Raw genomic sequence first — 20,064 nt, 5'->3', positions numbered from 1 at the left:
TAACAGAGGGATAGAATCAAGATCACGTGAAGTGTTGGTACTGCTTTTTAATGCCTTGGTAAGACCACATTTGTAATTACTGCATCCAGTTTTGGTCGCCCCAATGTCAAAAAGATGTTAAGGCTCTATGATAAAGTGCAGAGAAGAGCAAAAAAGATGATTAGGGGACTGGAGGATAAAACACGAAGAACGGTTGCAGGAATGGGGTAAGTCTAGTCTAGTGAAAAGAAGGACTAGGGGGTGACATGAAAGCAGTCTTCCAATATCTAAGGAACTGCCACAAAGAAGAGGGAGTCAACCTATTCTCCAAAGCACCTGAAGGCAGGACAAGAAGCAATAGATGGAAACTCATCAAGGAGAGAAGCAACCGAGAACTAAGGAGAAATTTCCTGACGGTTGGAACAATTGATCAGTGGAATGACTTATCTCCAGAAGTTGTGGCTGCTCCAACACTGGAGGTTTTTAAGAAGAAATTGGACAGCCCTTTTGTCTGCAATGCTATAAGGTTTCCTGTTGAGCAGGGAGTTGGACAAGAAGACTTCCAAGGGCCCTTCCAACTCTGTTATTCTGTTAACAAAATAATTCTTATCTCTTGTTCCCACTCTTTTATTCCGGACAATAGACATAGTTTCATATCTCAGAAATATGGTGAAAGACATTTGTAGTGTAGTAATCCTTCCTGGGGCCTGCAGTCCCTTCTAGTCATTTGTGAACTTTCTCTTAAAACTCTTGAGTGCCTGGTTCCAACGGTCCTCTTCTATGATCATTACAGGGGACATTGCGGGCCTCGTCCAGGCTGCACGACGAACTCTTCCGGCGGATTCTTCGTAGTCCAATGAAGTTTTTTGACACCACACCTACGGGGCGGATTCTCAATAGGTTCTCTAAAGATATGGATGAAGGTAATAAACTCTCATTTAATAACCTGTTGGTGCTTACACAGGTAGTCTTTGACTTATTCATTTAATGACTTCAAAGTTATAACAGCACTGAAAAAAGTGACTGACTACTTATGACTGATTTTCACACTTATGACCATCGTGGCATCCCCACAATCCAGTGGTGAAATCTTAACCGGTTTGCTGGCTGCGCATGTGCGCCACGTGCCAAGTGTGTATGCATGTGCACCAAATGTGCGCTGCATGTTTAAAAATCTACCAGTTCGGTAATTAGCATGGGCAGTACGCGCCAAAAGGAGGCTTGGGAAGGTAAGTAGAACAGCGGGGGGTGGGGGGGGGATCAGCTGTGCCACATAGTTTAGCTTAGCTAGAAAGCAAGGTTTAGTTTCTAGCAAAACTAAACCGCCCGGCACAGCTGATTGTTGGATCGTAACTTTTTTAAACTACCGGTTCTCCCGAAATTCAACCAAACCAGTAGCTTTTTTTACTACCGGTTCACCTGAACCGGTGGTTTTTATCACTATCGGTTTGCCCGAACTGGAGGGAACCAGTAGCATTTCACCCCTGCCACAGTCGGGTGATCAAACTTTGAATGCTTGACAACAGGCATATATTTACGATAATTGCAGGATGCTGCAGCCATTGTAAATACGTGCGGATGGTTGCAGGACGCATATGGAAGGGAGCTTCTTACAAGCAAAGTCAGTGGGGGAAACCAGATTTCCTTTCATGGCTGCATAATTCATTTCAGTGATTGACTTAACAATGTCAAAAAGGGCCACAGAATGGAACACGACTCATTTACAGTTCTGAACAGACAAATTGATAACTGCTGTTATCGAGTAGGAGAGCCCTGAGTGAATGTTACCTGTGCTGGCCTTACCTGAATCTCTCCTGGGCTGGACAGGAGAGACCATGACAAGGTATTGTCCATCCCCACCAGCCCGTATTGTGTATATGTATAGGATATTATCTTTAAAGCGCTCCATGGCTTAGGGCCAGGATATTTGCGAGACCGCCTGCTGCTACCGATAACCTCCCACCGGCCAATACGCTCTCACAGAGAGGGCCTCCTCAGGGTGCTGTCGGTCAGGCAATGTCGGCTGGCGGCCCCCAGGGGGAGAGCCTTCTCTGTGTGGGCACCCGCCCTATGGAACGAGCTGCCTCCCGGAATACGACTGATCCCGGACCTCCGGACCTTCCGTAAGGCCCTGAAGACGTTTTTATTCCACCAAGCCGGCCTAGCCTAAATGGTTCTTAATTGGGATTTTAAATTTTATAGACTTGGGGGTTTTAAATTGGGAAGCCAATGAATTAATTCTTTTTAATTATCTTAACTTTTGTATTGTATGTATTTTTAATTTTGGCTGTTCATCGCCCTGAGTCCCTTTTGGGAGAAGGGCGGTATACAAATTAAATTAATAAAATAAATAATAAAATAAATAAATATTACTGTTATATTTTATCCCACTTTTATATACGTAACTAAAGATGGGAAACATACCTAATACTCCTTTTTCCCCACAACAACAACCTTGTGATGTGGGTTGAGCTGAGAGAGAGTGACTGGCTCTCATGTCTAAGGCGGGACTAGAACTCAAAGTTTCCTAGTGATTGGTCCAAAGTTACCTAACCAGCTTTCATGGCTAAGGTGGGACTAGAACTAGAACTCAAGACTCTCCTGGTGATTGCCCCAAAGTCACCCAGTGGTTTTCAGGTCTAGGGGAGACCTAGATTTCAAAGACTCCTGGTTTCTAGGCCAGCATCTTCACCATTGCACTTAACCTCGCTCTCTCTGTTGTTCACGTTGGTGAGAATTTTAGTCTTGTTGTGGCTCCATTACCTGAGCCTGTGTCATCGGCAGGTGAGGACTCCGAGAGTGAAGGAGAGGAGTTGGCAAGGCCTCCCTCTCCAGGACCCTCCTCTCTGGCAATGCCTTCGGTGTCCGCCGAAGGGCAAGAGATAGGGCCGGGGCCAAGCACATCCACACAGCCACAGGTGGACAGTGATGAGAGTAATGAGTCTTGGCTGGATCCTCGACAGCGTCGCAGAGATAAGCGCGCGCAACAGAAGAAAAGGTGTGCCTGAGATTAGGCTGAGTCACTGGACCACACCCCACAGGGTATAAAAGGGAGCGTGGTGGCCTGTCAAGCCTTGTGACGAACAAAGCTGAAAGCTGAAAGCTTCCACGCCATTCTGCATTGCCGGACTTGCTATAGACTTTGCTGGATTATATTTGGACTTGATTTACTCTGTAATTATTGAACATTTTACTTTGATGTACCAGAAGCGGAGAGACATTATCTCTTCGTGAGTAATAAACTCTTGGCAGGCAGCCACTAGGTTGCTGCCAAGTTCCGTTATCATAAGGAAAACGATTTTGTCGGCTGGTTTGGTTTTTAACTCTTGGACGTCTGTTGGTGTGTGTGCGTGTGAGACGGGGACAGAACAAGTCTATCCTAATCTGATGTGTCTGTCCATCTCTTTCAGTCGATGTCCGCCTGCCTTTTCAAGCTGAAATGTTCATCCAGAATGTCATCCTAGTGTTCTTCTGTGTGGGAGTGATCTCTGGTGTCTTCCCCTGGTTCCTAATGGCAGTGGGGCCCCTCGTCGTTCTTTTCACCATTCTCCATGTTGTGTCTAGGTAAGAGCAGCAATTGTTCTGCATCATTTTAAGGCATCGTTAGCCTTGAGCGTCTTCCATAAGTTGGTGGAAACTGCTTCTAAACCCAATTCGGGCTGCCTAAAAGCATCAAAGGGCTTGTTATTCTCATCATTTTGTTAGACCTCTTTACTGTAAGCTGGTTGTATATTTTTTGTACGCAGAGTCTTCATTCGGGAGTTGAAACGACTGGACAACATAACGCAGTCTCCATTTCTTTCTCACATCACTTCAAGCATTCAAGGTCTCTCTACCATCCATGCCTACAATAAAGGAGAGGAATTCCTATACAAGTTAGTACTCTGTTTCTTCTCTGACATTCAGTCTGAGCTGCTACAAGACAGATAAGCCAGGTGTTGTGGCCTGTCAGCGGCCTGTGCGGATTGTAGCTGATTCTGACAGCAAGGAGGCTGGTGTGGTGTTGCGCCAGCAGCCTGTGCAGCTGGCACCCGAGTCAGACAATGAGGAGGCTGGAGAAGATGTGGTGCCAGAGGCAGGGATTCATCCAGGGCCTTCAGAACCTCCAGAAGCTCCTTTAAGTGAAGACGACGAAGAGGAGGAGCCTCTTCTCGATGCACGGGCGTGTAGAGCTGCCAAAAGGCAGGAGTGGCTCCTCAGGAGGAGGTCTCCTTGAGAGTAAGGCTTGGGGGTAATTGGCCACTCCCCTAGCCTATTTAAGGAAGGATGACGACTGAAGCAAGTTGTAGGGAACAACTTTAGTTCACTCTACTTCGCGTCTGGATTCTCTGCAAATTGCTTCTGGGCTTTCTGCCAACCTTCGTAAGATTGTGATTACTTTATCTTTGGTTTCTTGTAGGCTGTTAAGAAAGTTTATTAACAGCCTTTGTTTTGAAAAAGACTGAGTTATTTTAGTAAATTAAGTTTTGTACAAACTTTGTGTGTGCTGCGTTCTTTGGGGTCCGTAGCTGGGGCAGAACACCAGGATTTTTTTTTAAGGTTGGGTTTACTGCACAAGCCTTAGTGGCTGAATTCACTCAGAATGCAAGTTCATGTACCACACCGATCCAGAAATAGTAAGCTACAATTTGGGTTTAATATTTCAGATGAATTGGTTCACATGCTGCTATCTGAACTTGCTAGCAGTCACCTGAATCGTGTTTTGTGAAATTTCTCCTCCAATTCAGGCTAAAAATGAAATACAGGTTGTCCTCAACTTACGATCACAATTGAGGCCAAAACTTCCATTGCTAAGTAAGACAGTTGTTAAGTGAGTTCGGCCCCATTTTACGACCTTTCTTTTTTGTTAAGTGAATCACTACAGTTGTTAAGTTAGTGATAACGGTTGTTGAGTGACTCTGGCTTTCCCCATTGACTTTGCTTGTCAGAAGGTCACAAAAGTGATCACATAACCCCGGGACACTGCAACCGTCGTAAATACAGGCTGGTTGCCAAGCAATTTTGATCACGTGACCACGGGGAATGCTGCAACAATCATTGAATGTGAAAAATGGTTGTAGGTCGCTTTTTCCGGTGTTGTCACTCAACAAAATCTTATAAGTCAAAGACAATCTGTATTTTAATTGTAAATATTTTCTCTTTCTTGTAGATACCAGCAACTGCTGGATAATAACCAGGCGCCCGTCTACTTGTTCAGCTGTGCGATGCGCTGGCTGGCTGTCAGGCTGGATATTGTCAGCATTGCCCTCATCACAGTCACTGGCTTAATGATCGTCTTCATGCACGGCCAGATCCCGCCGGCTTACGCTGGGCTCGCCATCTCCTATGCTGTTCAGGTGAATAAGCCATAACACTTAGACTTATATACCACTTCACAGTGCTATTACAGCCCTCTCTAAACGGTTTTCAGAGCCAGCCTCTTGCCCCCAAAAATCTGGATCCTCATTTTACCCACCTTGGAAGGGTGGTAGGCTGAATCAGCCTTGAGCCTGGTGAGATTTGAACTGCCAAATTGCAGACAGCTGAAAGTCAGCAGAAGTAACTTGCAGTACTGCACCATGCCACCGTGCCTCAATTGCCCTTGTCACCTCACGGTTAGATTATTGCAACGCGCTCTACATGGGGCTACCCTTGAAAAGTGTTTGGAGACTACAGTTGGTCCAGAACGCAGCTGCGCGAGCTGTCGTGGGTTCACCTAGATACACCCACATTACACCAATTCTCCGCGAGCTGCACTGGCTCCCTATTGGTCTCCAGTCACAATTCAAGGTGTTGGTTATTACCTTTAAAGCCCTACATGGCTCAGGGCCAGGTTATCTTCGAGACCGCCTTCTACCGCATAGCTCCCAGCGACCGGTAAGATCCCACAGAGTTGGTCTCCTCCGGGTCCCGTCAGCTAAACAATGCCGGCTGGTGGGCCCGCGGGGGAGGGCCTTCTCTGTGGCGGCCCCGGCTCTCTGGAACCAGTTACCTCCTGAGGTCCAGACCATCCCCACCCTATTGGCCTTCCGAAAAGCGGTGAAGACCTGGCTTTTCCAGCAGGCCTGGGGCCGTTGATCTCATTCTTGCAATCCGGCGAGATCTGGCCATGAATGGTGTGAATGAGTTTTTAATGTTTTTAATGGTTTTAATCTTTCAATGTCTTTTTATAGTGATTTTTTGAGTGTATTGTGAGCTGCCCTGGGTCTTCGGAGAGGGGCGGCATATAAATTGAATGAATGAATGAATGAATGAATGAATGAATGAATGAATGAATGAATGAATGAATGAATGAATGAATGAATAAATAAATAAATAAATAAATAAATAAATAAAATCTCTTGTATGTCAAAGCAAAGTTGCATTTTGGTACTCTGTTTTGGAAGAACAGAGCAGCCAGGCCCAATCCAAAATAGATAGTTGAATTGATTTTATATTACAATAGTCCTTGACTTATGACCAGTCGCTTAGCAACCGGTTAAAGTTATGATGGACTTACCTAGGGGGTACTTATGACGGTTGGAGCTCCACACAAACGCACACCGGCAGTCGTAGGACTGCACCGGGCACTTGGCAAACGGGCAGCATTTACAACCATTTGCAGTTTCTTGTGATCATGTGACCACGTTTTAACAACTGGCTGAAAACTGACAATTCACAATTCACTGCCAGTTTTCAGCGGAAACAAACCCATGGCAAGCTATGGGTTCGCTCACAAAAAAGGTCATAAAATCTTTACAATGTTATGTTATATACTTTTAACAACAACTTTATAGATTTCTGCAGTATTCTTAATCTGTCCAATAATAGACGTAATCTTTACAATTTACAATCATAATGGGCAGGCTTGGTCTGCCCGTTATGGTTATGGCATAAAGTGGTCATGGTCATAAAGTGAGGACTACCTAAAGAGACTAACAAGTAGCACCAGTCTGCTTGCTCCTCTGTCCACCCAAGTCGTATGACACTGAAAATATGTAGTGATAATACTGTGGAACATTTATGAGCATCGCTTATTAAAATGGCTTCTTTGGAAGAGAATTGGCACTTACAACTGGAGAGATAATGGTGTGTCACAGGAGGCGGTAAACTGAATACAATTAATAATGGTTTTTGTTGGTGCTTGTTTTTCTGCATGGAGGTAACTTAATGGAACTGGACCACTAACAAGGAATGGAAAGCCTTGAATTTTATGGCACTCCTTTCCTTCCTATAGCGGTGTGGTTCATGAGAAAGCCTCACTTAACCGCCCTCACTGGGATCAAGTTATTCTATAGAGCAGAGGCTGCCAACCTTTTGGGCACCGGTTGTGTGGAAAGAGGTTTTTCCACGGATTGGAGGGGGCCGTGGTTTCGTATGCTGCCTGGATCCTGGGGATGGGGCTTCGCTTGTTTGCGCGGACCGGTTTCTGGCATGCCGTGGCCCGATGCTGATCCACAGGCTGGGGGGTTGAGGGTTGGGGACTCCTGCCATAGAGAATCACTCTGAAGTTTTCACAGCTAATAAATTGGTTAATGTATTGTAGTGCTGCAAGTAACAGCGATTTGTCTCCTTCTCAGTTAACGGGACTGTTCCAGTTTACCGTCAGGCTGGCTTCAGAGACGGAGGCCCGCTTTACATCTGTGGAAAGAATTGACCACTACATCAAGGTATTTAAACATTCTGCCCATTGCCCAATATTTTCTCTGGTGTCCTGCCTCTAGAAAGATGCCCCCTGTTCCTGCTGCTGAGTTCCATTGGATTTCTGCAGTATATTCTTAAACCGTCCAATAATAGAAGTCTCCAGCAGTGCACAAAATTAAAGATAAAAAATCAAAAAGACAATGAGTACCATCAACAGTTATGGTGTAAAAATCTGAAATGTTCCTCAAATTCCTAAAAGAATTTACTCCCATAATCTTAATACTAGGCTAACATCTCACAGATGAGACAATGATCGACAAGATGGATACCTTTTGTGAGAGAAAGATAGTTTGGGCTATTATGTGTGTGAAGTTTTCAAAAGATGCCCTAATTAATTCATGAGCTATGAGCCAAACTTCAAAAGAAATACAGTCATTTAGGAGCACCATTTCGGCAATATTCGGATGCAGTTAGAACTAATCCCACGTAGATTTACGTTCCCCTATGACCCTGTCTCTCCCCTCCTCTCTGGCCATGTCATAAATCACATTCTCCAATTAACCACTTTGGCTGGCTGTGAAATCCAACACCCTCCTTCTGGTTGCGGTAAGAAAGTATGTATGGAATGTAGCTTCAGTTAGGGAAATCAATCAGCTCTATCAGTTCTCCCTCCCTCCTGCTCATGGCAACTTGAAAGCTTTGCAAGTTGACAATGTGTGGGGTTAACTGTGCTGAAAAAAAAAATCAAGAAATAATGAGAAATAATCAGTAGTTGGCTCCCAATACATGCTGGTTCGTCCAGCAAGGTGATAGCTAGGATGTTGCTCTAGGTAGCGGTCTCCAACCCCACCCCCTTGCCCCCGATCCATGGACCAGCACCATGTCAGCAGCCGGTCCGCATAAACAAGTGAAACCCCATCCGCGGGATGCAGGCAGCATGCAAAGCCCTGCCCCCTCTGGTCTGTGGAAAAACTTTCTCCATGGAATTGGTTCCTGGTGCCCAAGATTGGGGGGCACTGCTCTAGGGCAACTTCTCCCCACTTCTCCCCTGAAGCATTCCATAAATAGCTGCCTAATCTGTAAACGTTAGTTCCCTTTGAGGCTTCCTGATGTTGATTGTATAAGACTTCTAACTTTAGTCTGTTAAGAAGGTGGTACCTGACTCAATAGCAGTAGCTGTGAGAGGGATCTTGGAGTCCTTAGCGGACAATCATTTAAGTATGAGCCAGCAGTGTGTGGCAGCTGCCCAAAAAGCCAACGTGGTTCTAGACTGCATTAATAGAGGGATAGAAGCAAGATCACGTGAACTGTTACGCACCACTTTATAAGACCACACTTGGAATATTGCATCCAGTTACCACAATATAAAAAAAGATGTTGAGACTCTAGAAAGAGTGCAGAGAAGAGCAACAAAGATGATTAGGGGGCTGGAGGATAAAACATATGAGGAACAGATGCAGGAATTAGATATGGCTTAGTGAAAAGAAGGACTAGGGGTGATATGGTAGCAGTCTTCCAATAGTTGTCCCAGAGAAGAGGGGCCCAACTTATTCTCCAAAGTACCTGAAGGCAGGACAAGAAGCAACAGATGGAAACTAATCAAGGAGAGAAGCAACCTAGAATTAAGAAGAAATTTCCAGTGAGGACAATTAATCAGTGGAACAGCTTGCCACCAGAATTTGTGGATGCTCCATCACTGGAGGTTTTTAAGAAGAGATTGCACAATCTTTTGTCTGAAAGGATATAGGGTTTCCTACTGAGCAGGACTAAAAGACTTCCAGGGCCCCTTCCAAGTCTGTTAATTGTTCCTAGAATGCTGCCCGTAGTTGACATCTTTTCTCTTCTCTCTCTTGTGATTCCAAGACTCTTTCCCTGGAGGCTCCAGCTCGCATCAAGAATAAGGCTCCCCTTCCAGACTGGCCCCACGAAGGAGAAATTCGCTTTGAAAATGCAGAAATGCGGTATCGCGAGAACCTTCCACTTGTCCTCAAAAAAGTATGCTTCACCATCAAACCCAAGGAGAAGATCGGAATTGTGGGGAGAACTGGCTCAGGTAAGGCTCGGGTTGCTCTAGCTCAGGGGTCTCCAACCTTGGCAACTTTTAAGACTTGTGGGCTTCAACTCCTCAGCTGGCTGAGGAATTCTGGGAGTTGAAGTCCACAAGTCTTAAAAGTTGCCAAGGTTGGAGACCCTTGTTCTAGCTCCGTGATGGCGAACCTATGGCACGTGTGCCACAGGTGGCACGCGGAGCCATATTAGTGGGCACGCCAGCTCAGCTCTGGGGCGCATGCGCGCGCCGGCCAGCTGATTTTTGGGCCTTCTGGGCCCACCAGAAGTAGGGAAACAGGCTGTTTCCTGCCTCTGGAGGGCCTGGGGAAGGCCCGTTTTTCTTTCTTACCTGGCTCCAGATCCTTTCTATGCATCTGGGAAGGGCAAAAACAGCCTTTCCCACTTCCTTGGAGGCCCTACGGAGGCTGAAAGGGCCCATTTCCCGACTCCCGGGGGGACAGGAAGTGATGTTTTTTCCTGTTCCCAGCCTCCAGAGACTCCTAGAGAGGTTCTGGAGGCTGGGGACAGCAAAAAATGTCACTTCCTGTCCCACCAAGAGTTGGGAAATGGGCCCTTTCAGCCTCCGTAGGGCCTTCAAGGGAGTGGGAAAGGCTGTTTTCTCCCTTCCCAGATGCATAGAGAGGATCTGGAACCAGGTAAGAAAGAAAAACGGGCCTACGAGGCCATCGTGCCAGGAGCGTGGGTGGGTGGGGTTGCGTGCACATGCACGTGGGCACGTGCGCACGCGACCCTCCCCCGCCCCCTCTCTCCTGGCACGCAATGACAAAAAGGTTAGCCATCACTGCTCTAGCTGCTCCTGTTTAGATGTTTTAAAAGCTCGCTGGAGCCACCTTGTGGGGATTAGAAGTAAAAAAAAAAACACCACCTAATTTCCAAATTGAAACTATATTTTCTGTGCCAAAGTAGGTTTTACGAAGATGGGGGTGACTTAGCAAGGGTATATGTCTGTTCAGTCAGTGCACAAGTATTGCTTAAGATTCCTCATTGAAGTATATCCTTAAAAACATTCCTTGGTTTGGTAGTCTTGATGTGACGGGGCATTTATCCAGTGAGCAGATGGGCCTTCAGTGTGAATACAGACAGTCCTTGAGTTGTGACTGTCAAGTTATGACAGACTTCCCCAAGGGTATTTACAATCTGGTTCTGAATTTCTGACAGCTAAAACCCCCTCCCCCATTGTGATCATGTGACCACTTTTAGGCACTCAACTGGTCCACATTTATGATTGTTTGGTCACGTGGCCATGTTTTACAGTGTTTTTGGCAAAAAACGGCATTTACTTCCAGTTTTTGGCAAAACTGGCCATCAACAAACAATATGTTTAATGACTGTGGTATTTGCTTAACGATTACTACAGAATTGGTCTTTAAGAAAGGTGAGCGAGGTTCTAGAAGGCAACATGATCAAGACAGGTAGTCCTCAACTTACAACAGTCCCATTTAGTGACTGTTCAAAAGTACAACGGCACTGAAAAAAGTGACTTGTGACCATTTTTCAGAGTTAAAATCTTTGTAGCATCCGTTCTCACTGTCAGAAAATTCCTCTTTATTTCTAGGTTGGATCTCTCTTTAACCTTCTTTTTTGAAACAGCTGCTAAAGAGTTGCTAAAGATTATATAGAAGGGGTGGGGAACGATGGCCAGTTTTATGAGTTGTGGACTTCAACTCCCAGAATTCCTGAGCCAGCCATACTGGCTCAGGAATTCTGGGAGTTGAAGTCCACAAGTCATAAAACTGGCCATTGTTTTCCACTCACGGTGTATATAGGCTAATCTTGCATGTTCCTCAACATGACGGCTAACTACGATCTTCCTTGGTTTCCCCCCCTCCCCCCCCCCCAGGAAAATCCTCTTTAGGAATGGCTCTCTTTCGCTTGGTGGAACTGTCAGGGGGCTGCATTAAAATTGATGGAGTGAAAATCAGTGACATTGGCTTGGCAGATCTTCGGAGCAAGCTTTCCATAATCCCCCAGGAGCCAGTCCTCTTCAGTGGCACTGTGAGGTTGGTACAGGGGTGAAATCCAGCAGGTTCTGACAGGTTCTGTCAGGTAGCGGAAAGTTTGAGCAGTTCAGAGAACTGGTAGCGGAAATTTTGAGTAGTTAGGAGAACCAGCAAATACCACCTCTGGCTGGCCCCAGAGTGGAATGGGAATGGAGATTTTGCAATATCCTTCCCCCAGGAGTGGGGAGCGAATGGGGATTTTGCAGTATCCTTCCCCTGGAGTGGGGTGGGAATGGAGATTTTGCAGTATCCTTCCCCTGCCATACCCACCAAGCCACACCACGTCCACAGAACCAGTAGTAAAAAAAATTGGATTTCACCACTGGGTTGGTATAACAGAAAAGTGAGAGGGAGGGAGAAAGAGAGAGAGAGAAAGAAGGAGAGAGAGATAGAAAGGAAGAGAGAGAGAGAGAAAGAGAGAGAGAAGGGACTGCCTCTTGTTAGTCATTATGAAAATGAGTTTACTGGGAAAAGTAATTCAGAAACTGGCTTCACAGATCCGTGCTAAGCCACAATTTGCTAGACCAGAATAGATTCACTTTATTGACCATTAGTTGTTCTTGTTTATAAACTGTTCGTGCAACAGGCTGATAAGGGTGTTTCTCAACCTTGACAACTTTTAAGGTGTGTGGACTTCCATTCCCAGGACTCCCTAGCCAACGTGTGCTCAGAGTGTGCAATTCCAGTCAAAGTAACTTCATGATTTAACTAACCATTCTGTACTTGCTTCTCCTCCTCCTCCTTTTTGCTGCTCCCTACGAAGATAGAATTGCCCTTGAAGAATGTTTCGTTTCCATGGATTATATTTTGATGGAAATGGGTAATGATTTGCTATTATATTTTGGCTTCTTTAGATCCAATTTGGATCCTTTCGCGCAATACAGCGAAGAGCAAATCTGGGAGACTTTGGAAAGGACTCACATGAAAGACTGTGTAAGTAACAAGGATTGATAGTTAAATTCCTTTCTGTTCCAGTACTCCACTGTTTCATAACTGCAAGTTCTTGCCCAACTTTTCACAGAAAACTGCTGGGCTAATCAGGGAATACAGGTAGTCCTTGATTTATGACAATTCATTTAGTAACTATCTGAAGTTACAGTGGAGCTGAAAAAAAGTGGCTTATGACTGGGCCTTGTACTTATGACCTCCACAGCATCCTCAAGGTCGTGTGTGTTCTGTCCCCGTCTCACATACGCACACAAACAGTCAGCCAGGAGTTAAATAAAACTTGCAGACAATAAATTCCTTCGATAACAGGATTGGCAGCAACCTAGTAGCTGCTTGCCAAGAACTTTACTCACAGAGAACCAAAACAAATACACAAAGCCACAGAATTGTCAAGTCCAGTCCGTATTAAATCCAAGGCAGGCAGATAATGTAGTTTCAGAGATACAATGCGACTTGCTAGTTGTTTAGTTTTGTCCGTCACAGAGCCTGAATGGCCACCACACCCCCTTTTATCCCCTGTGGGGTGTGGTCCAGTGACTCAGCTTAATCTCTGGCATGCCTCCTTTTCTGCTGCGTGCACTTGTCTCTCCGACGCTGGCGTGGATCCAGCCAAGACTTATCTTCGTCACTGTCTGACTGCATCTGCTCGGCGATACCTGGCTCCTGGCCAATCTCTTCTCCTTCGGGAGACACCTGAGGCATTGCCAGAGAGGAGGGTCCTGGAGAGGGAGGCCTGACCAACTCCTCTCCTTCACTTTCGGAGCCTTTTCCCTCCGATAAGACAGGTCGGGGGTCAGAGTCACAACAGCGTGATTGTGATTTGGGTGTTTGGCAATTGGCAGGTATTTACAATGTTTTCAGGGTCCCTGGGCCCCATGATCACAATTTGCAACCTTTCCAGCCTGTTTCTGATAGGCAAAATCAATGGAAGAAGTCGGATTTGCTTAACAACTGCATGATTCGCTTAACAATCACGGGAAAAAGATTGTAAAATAGGCATGACCTGTGGTGAAAAATCCCCCTCAGATCGCCACCGGTTTGCTACCCACGCATGTTTGGTGCGCACCAAAAGCACACTGCGCGCACATGCACACTACACACCAAATGCACGCTTAGTGCGGAAAAAGAAGACTTCACTAGATAAGTAAAACGGGGGGAGGGGAACAGCTGTGCCGTGCGATTTAGCTTCGCTAGAACCGCGCGGCACAGCTGATCATCGGAAATACCGGTTCAGACGAACCGGTAGCTTTTTTAAACTACGGGTTTGCCCAAACCGGTAGCTTTATTTTACTACCGGTTCATCCGGTAGTAAAATAAAGGAGCGAACCGGTAGCATTTCACCCCTGGGCATGACTCACTTAATGACTGAATCACTTAGCTATGGGAGTTGCAAGTCTTGACTGTGGTCGTACATTGAGGACTGTCTGTAATTTCCACAGGTTGGAAGAGGACAAGGAGGGGACAGAAAGAAGAATCCGTATATTCAAGTTTCTGGGATAGTTGTTTTTAATTATTATTTTAATTAATTAATTTTTATTTATTTATTTATTTATAGTTATTAAACTTTTATCTCTATGTCTACCATCCTATATGGTGATTCTGAGCGTCTATAAGGGGGCTTTAGGTGTCTTGTTGTTTTGATTCTTGTTGACAAATCAGCATGTATGCTGTTCCCACCACTGGTGGAAAGGATTTTATCTCTTGGAAGTTCATTTTGTCTTTGGCGCAAGTTCGTAATGGGTGGATTCCGAAAAGATGATGGAGCATCTGGAAGCGTTTAGAGCAGGGCTCTCCAAACTTGGGAACTTTTAAAATTTGTGGACTTCAACTCCCAGAATTCCTCAGCCAGTCATGTTGGCTGGGGAATTGTGGGAATTTAAGTCCACAAGTCTTAAAGCTGCGAAGTTTGGAGACCTTGGTTTAGAACAGGAGTGGGGAACGAACGATGACTCTTTTATGACTTGTGGACTTGTAACTCCCGTATGGCTGGCTCAGGAATTCTGGGAGTTGAAGTCCATAAGTCATGAATGGGACATCGTTCCCCACCTCTGGTTTAGAACCACACCATTTGACCTTGTTCTGTTGCTTTGTTCTCAACTTAGATTTCTCAGCTGCCCATGAAACTTGAATCCGAAGTGATGGAAAATGGGGAAAATTTCTCTGTTGGGGAGAGGCAATTGCTTTGCATCGCCAGAGCCTTGTTGCGACGTTGTAAGGTGAGTGATGAATTGAGTAATTATCGCAATCAGGTTTGAAACAAAGAATCCAGGTCTTAACTGGATGGCCAAGATCGATGCCGGACAACTGAGCACAATTAAGCTTTCATTAGATAAACGAGAGGAACTGTATTCTATGATGCCCCCACTCAGCCCCTTTGCATACTTTCAACATTTTAAGCCTTTCATTTTGTATTCTACTATCTTTTAGTCATAGTGGAAGAAGCCCAGGAAAAGGGTTGGTTGCTATGTTTTTAATGAGGCTCATGCTGTGTTCCACAGATCTTAATCCTGGATGAAGCGACGGCTGCTATGGACTCCGAGACCGATTCGCTGATCCAAGAGACGATCAGAGAAGCCTTTGCAAACTGCACCATGCTGACCATCGCTCATCGTTTGCATACGGTTCTGGGCTCTGACCGGATCATGGTACTGATGCAAGGACAGGTGAGCGAGTTGCGAACTTCTTTTTCTTCTACAAATTACCATAGAAACTGGGACCCAGGAGACACTCAATGGGTGGCAAAACTCTTCCGCTCTCATGAAATTTCTTTCAAGATAATTTGGTTCAATTCATAGTCAGCACTGAAGCAGTCTTCCTTGTCAACAAGGTCTTAACCAGGATCTTTCTAAAATGTATTTACTCCTACAGGGTACTGCATTTCATGCACTTCCTCTTCCCATTTGTTTCAGGTGATGGAATTCGACACTCCGGCTGCTCTTCTGTCCAATGACAATTCCCGCTTCTACGCCATGTTTGCTGCTGCAGAAAACAAGGTTGCTGTAAAGGGCTAAAATTCAGGGCAAAGTCACTTTAATATGGAGTGTAATCCTTCTCTGCCTGTGGCAGGGACGTTCCTCCCTCCATTTTCATGTCTTTCAAGCAGGTTGTCTTTTCACCTTTCAATATTTTTTTTTTTTTGTTTAGGATCGTGAGTCAGGATTGAGTTTTCTTTTTTTTTTTTTTTGAAAAGAAAAAAAAGCACTGTAAGGAAGATTTTTCATAGTTTTTATTACGGTATTTATTTCGTACTCTTCTTATTAATTTTTTTGCTATTAAATGCACTCTACAAGATGGCTCAGGGAGCCACGTTATAAATGTATCCAGAGGCCTATATTGAAGCTTTATACATGTAGCTATATCTATACAGAATTCTGTACATAGCCTATATTTACAGTGGAAATGTAAGCTGTTTATTTTATATTAAAATGAGCGCTGTGGTTAATAACCAGTGCATATTCTTTTCTATCCTAATTTTTTTTTTTTTTGTACCGTTTTATTGGGGTTGGGAACCTGGCTTTGGGCCAGGCTGCACTGGACTCTCCCTGGTGCTGTTCCCCACTCCCATCCCAACTTCTGGGCGGAAATGAAAGTTTTGTGTGACTCTCCCTCCCTCTCCCATTTTCATCATTCCTACGTAAGGCATGTGGGCCCCGACAAGACAGCAGTCAAGATCCTTGACAATCGTTAGATAGGAGACACGGTTTCTCATGGTACTGTGCCCTGGAGGGGTTTAACATTCCACTCGCTTGGGGTGATTTCGTTAGCAAATACTTTATCAGGAAGTGAAGGGCCATCACAAAACTCAGGTACCTTTGAACCCAGTGCATTCACCTGGGTTCACACAATGACACGGTCAGTGGCCGGCTGTTAATTCATCCGACGCAGTCAAGCCACTCCCATTTTGCTAAGCAGGCCTACAGCAGGGATCTCCAAAGTGGGCAACTTTTCAGACTTGTGGACTTTCAAACTCCCAGAATTCCTCAGCCAGCCGTATCGCCTGGGGAATTCTGGGAGTTTTAAAGTCCACAGATCCTTTTCCCCTGGCGTACAGCATTATTCCCAAGCTGTAGCAGCTAAATCTTTTTTTTTAGACTGGCCCCTGCTACTTCCTACGGCGTTTCTCTGCCGAGATGCAGACTTTTGAGATATTAGCGTTTATTTTGGAAAGTTCTCCAGACACTTTGATATTTTTTAAATCGTTATTCATTCACCCGACTGTATGTGCACAAAATGTTGCTCTTGCATACTCGTTAATGGAATTATTACATCCTCAGCATCTTGCAGCTTTTAGCAGGCACCTGATCAGGTTTTGACACTGGTGTAGGAAATTTCATTTTCTAATTGTAAAGAGGCCTACCTCAGGTTGCTGGTCCTGTGTTGTACGTTACCATGGTTACTGTACACCATCTGTGTTGTATGGGACTGGTAGCCCAGACGGGCATGGTCAAGTCTTGTAATAGCTGTTTCGATCGGTCAGCACTGCATGTTTGTTGGTTTTTGTCCAGCTGGACATTTTATAGCCTTAGCATGTTTGCAAATTGTCGTGTCGAGACAGACATCTGCAAAAGTGAATAAAAATTATTTTGGTTTTTGTAAAGACGTGTGTTGCCCTTTCATTGTGGAGCAGTGTTGAGTTTTCTCCCACGAAGCAGCTGGGGTGAGTTGGGTGCCGTTGCTATTTAATCAGCCATAATTTAGGAATCCAGGACTGAATCCAGTTAACCTTGATAGCTTATTTTGTTTTATTTAGCATGCTGCGTTGCAGTTTCCTAAAAAAGTTTCTTGCTTAGTGCTTTGCATGAAAATTGAACCTGGCCTTCACGGTACATTTAATCCATAAGGTTTTTAAATTTATTATTTGTTTTTTAAAGAGTGATTTTAAAAAACACAAAAAGAATAAAGTGCAAAAATAAAAATGCGTACATTATCAAAGAAAAGGGGGGAAAAAAACAGATTTACTAAGTCCTTAGTTAAATCTTTCCATTGTTCAAGTAAAATCTTGCTACACGTAGATTAAACCATCCTTCTGGATCCTGCAATCTGGGAAGTGATTCTCTCCCTTTTTTGCATACAACTATTTATACAATACAGGTAAACTTCAACTTAGGACCATCATTGAGCCTAGAATTAAGTTGTACCAGCCTTAGTAAGGCCACACCTTGAATAATGCATCCAGTTTTGGTCACCATGCTACAAAAAGGATGTTGAGATATTGGAAAAAGTGCAAGATGATCAAATAAAATGATTAAAGGCCTGGAGACTAAAACATATGAGGGACAGATGCAGGATTTGGCTTTGGCTGGTTTAGAGAAAAGGACTATGGGAGACATGACAACAGTATTTCAGTATTTGAGAGGCTGCCACAAAGGGGGGGGGGGTTCAACCTTTTCTCCAAAGGACCTAAAAGCAGGACAAGAAGCAACGGATGGAAACTAATCAAGGAGAAAACCAACCTGGAATTAAGGAGAAACTTCAGAATAGTGAGAACGATTGACCAGTGGAACGGAAGTTGCCTTCAGAAGTTGTAGGTGCTTCATCACTGGAGGTTTTTAAGAGACTGGCCAGCCACTTCTCTGAAATGGTATAGGGCAGTGATGGCTATAAGCTTTTTGCCATCATGTGCCAAAAGCAAGGTGAACACGGGGGAGGGGGGGTTGCGCACGCGTGTGCCCACACACATAATTCCATGTGCCCTGCCCCCTGTGCATGTGCATGCGACCCCCCCCCCCCGCACTCTGCTTTTGGCATGTGAGGGCACGGTGGGCCTAGTAGGTCCGTTTTTTGCTCTCCCGGCAAATGGGCCATTTCTGGCCTCTGGAGGGCTTCCAGGGGGCTGGGGAAGGTGCCCTCCCCAGGCTCCTAGAAAGGTTCTCGAGCCTGGGGAAAGTGAAATACGGGCCTTCCCCACCCATCCCCCAGGCCCTCCGGAGGCAGGAAACAGCTTGTTTCCCTACTTCCGGTGGGCCCAGATGGCCCGAAAATCAGCTGGTGGAGCTGAGCTCACATGTCCACCAATATGCCTCCAAGTGCCATCTGTGGCATGCATGCCATAGGTTCACCATCACGGGTATAGGGTCTCCTGCTTGAGCATGGGGATGGACTAGAAGACCTCCAAGGTCCCTTCCATATATATATGTATGTGTGTGTGTGTGTGTGTGTATGTATGTATGTATGTATGTATGTGTGTGTATGTATGTATGTATGTATGTAAAGGTGGTGCTTATGTTTTCTACATGCAAAAGTATTTATTTAAATTACAATGGATTAGAAAATGTACATGATGCATGGAGTTTCTTATACTGTTGTTGTTCAGTCTGACTCTTCGAAATCCCATGGACCATAGCACTCCAGGGTCCCCCATGTCCTCCTCTGTCTCCCAGTTTGCCCAAATTCACGTTCATTCCACCGATGACACTATTTATTTATTTTATTATTATTATTTATTTATTAGTCCAATTGATATGCCACCCTTCTCCGTAGACTCAGGGCGGCTTACAATGCATTATAGCAATAGCCTGCATACTTTTATGTATATACCTGCTTATTAGGGCTTTCGCACCCCCCCTTAGCGGTGTTGTTCAATACAAAGCTGGCTTATTGCCCCCACAATCCGGGTCCTCAATTTACCTACCTCGAAAGGATGGAAGGCTGAGTCAAATCTTGAGCCTGGTGAGATTTGAACTCGCACTAATTGCAGGCAGCTAAGTGCTAGCACTTAACAGCACTTAGTCCGCTGCACCACCGAGGCTCTTAAAAACATCCCATCCTCTGCCGCCCCCTTCTCCTTCTGCCTTCTGTCTTTTCCAACATCAGGATCCTTTCCAAGGAGCTCCCTCTTCTCATTTGGTGGCCACAATATTTGCGCTTCAGTTTCAGGATCTGTCCTTCCAAAGAACAGTCCATAAGTCATGAATGACCATCCTGGGACCATGGGGATGCTACAATGGTCATAAGTATGAAAAACAGTCACAAGTCATTTTTTTCAGTGCCGCTGTAGGTGCATAGATCACTAAATGAACTGTTGAAAGTTGGGAGACATCTTGTCTAGACTTCAATGCTTGGGGAATTCTTGAGCTTCCCAAGGTTGAGAAGCACCACAATGGGATTCATTCCATCATGTTCGTGGCCTGTCTTCAAAACATAATTTTTTTTTTTAAGGAGAGAATGTCCAGATTTGAGATGGTACCGGAAATCCTCAACTAACAACCACAACCGAGCCCATCATTTAAGTGGCCGAGAAATTAAAAACCCCGTTTTACGATTTTTTCTCAAACACAATTTGTTAAGTGAATCATGGCAGCTGTTAATCTTAGTCCCGTGATGGCGAACCTATGGCACGCATGCCAGAGGTGTCACGCAGCGCCCTCTCTGATGGCACGCATGCCAGAGGTGTCACGCAGCGCCCTCTCTGATGGCACGCAAGCCGTCGCCCCAGTTCAGTTCCACTGCACATACACGGTTACCT

The 20,064-nt window shown here is 45.1% G+C and overlaps 1 protein-coding gene across 4 annotated transcripts in view; it reads left to right on the top strand.

Moving 5' to 3' along the window:
* ABCC5 (ATP binding cassette subfamily C member 5) overlaps positions 1 to 17,196 on the top strand; it is a 76,459-nt gene extending 59,263 nt beyond the window's left edge. For all 4 annotated transcript variants that reach the window (XM_060684962.2, XM_060684961.2, XM_087872055.1 and 1 more), the window contains 11 exons: positions 773 to 902; positions 3,390 to 3,543; positions 3,726 to 3,854; positions 5,129 to 5,315; positions 7,518 to 7,607; positions 9,445 to 9,634; positions 11,492 to 11,651; positions 12,506 to 12,584; positions 14,702 to 14,815; positions 15,098 to 15,262; positions 15,509 to 17,196. In XM_060684962.2, coding sequence (XP_060540945.2) covers positions 773 to 902; positions 3,390 to 3,543; positions 3,726 to 3,854; positions 5,129 to 5,315; positions 7,518 to 7,607; positions 9,445 to 9,634; positions 11,492 to 11,651; positions 12,506 to 12,584; positions 14,702 to 14,815; positions 15,098 to 15,262; positions 15,509 to 15,610 — 1,500 coding nt within the window. In that variant the 3' untranslated portion in view covers positions 15,611 to 17,196. The remainder of the gene's footprint in view (positions 1 to 772; positions 903 to 3,389; positions 3,544 to 3,725; positions 3,855 to 5,128; positions 5,316 to 7,517; positions 7,608 to 9,444; positions 9,635 to 11,491; positions 11,652 to 12,505; positions 12,585 to 14,701; positions 14,816 to 15,097; positions 15,263 to 15,508) is intronic.
* The last annotated feature ends 2,868 nt before the right edge of the window (positions 17,197 to 20,064 follow it).

Source organism: Pantherophis guttatus, chromosome 6, assembly GCF_059756535.1.
Source record: "Pantherophis guttatus breed Tessera chromosome 6, ASM5975653v1, whole genome shotgun sequence".
Lineage (NCBI taxonomy): Eukaryota > Metazoa > Chordata > Lepidosauria > Squamata > Colubridae > Pantherophis > Pantherophis guttatus.
The sequence above is the reverse complement of the archived record's forward strand: the minus strand, read 5'-3'. Positions and strand labels throughout refer to the sequence as shown.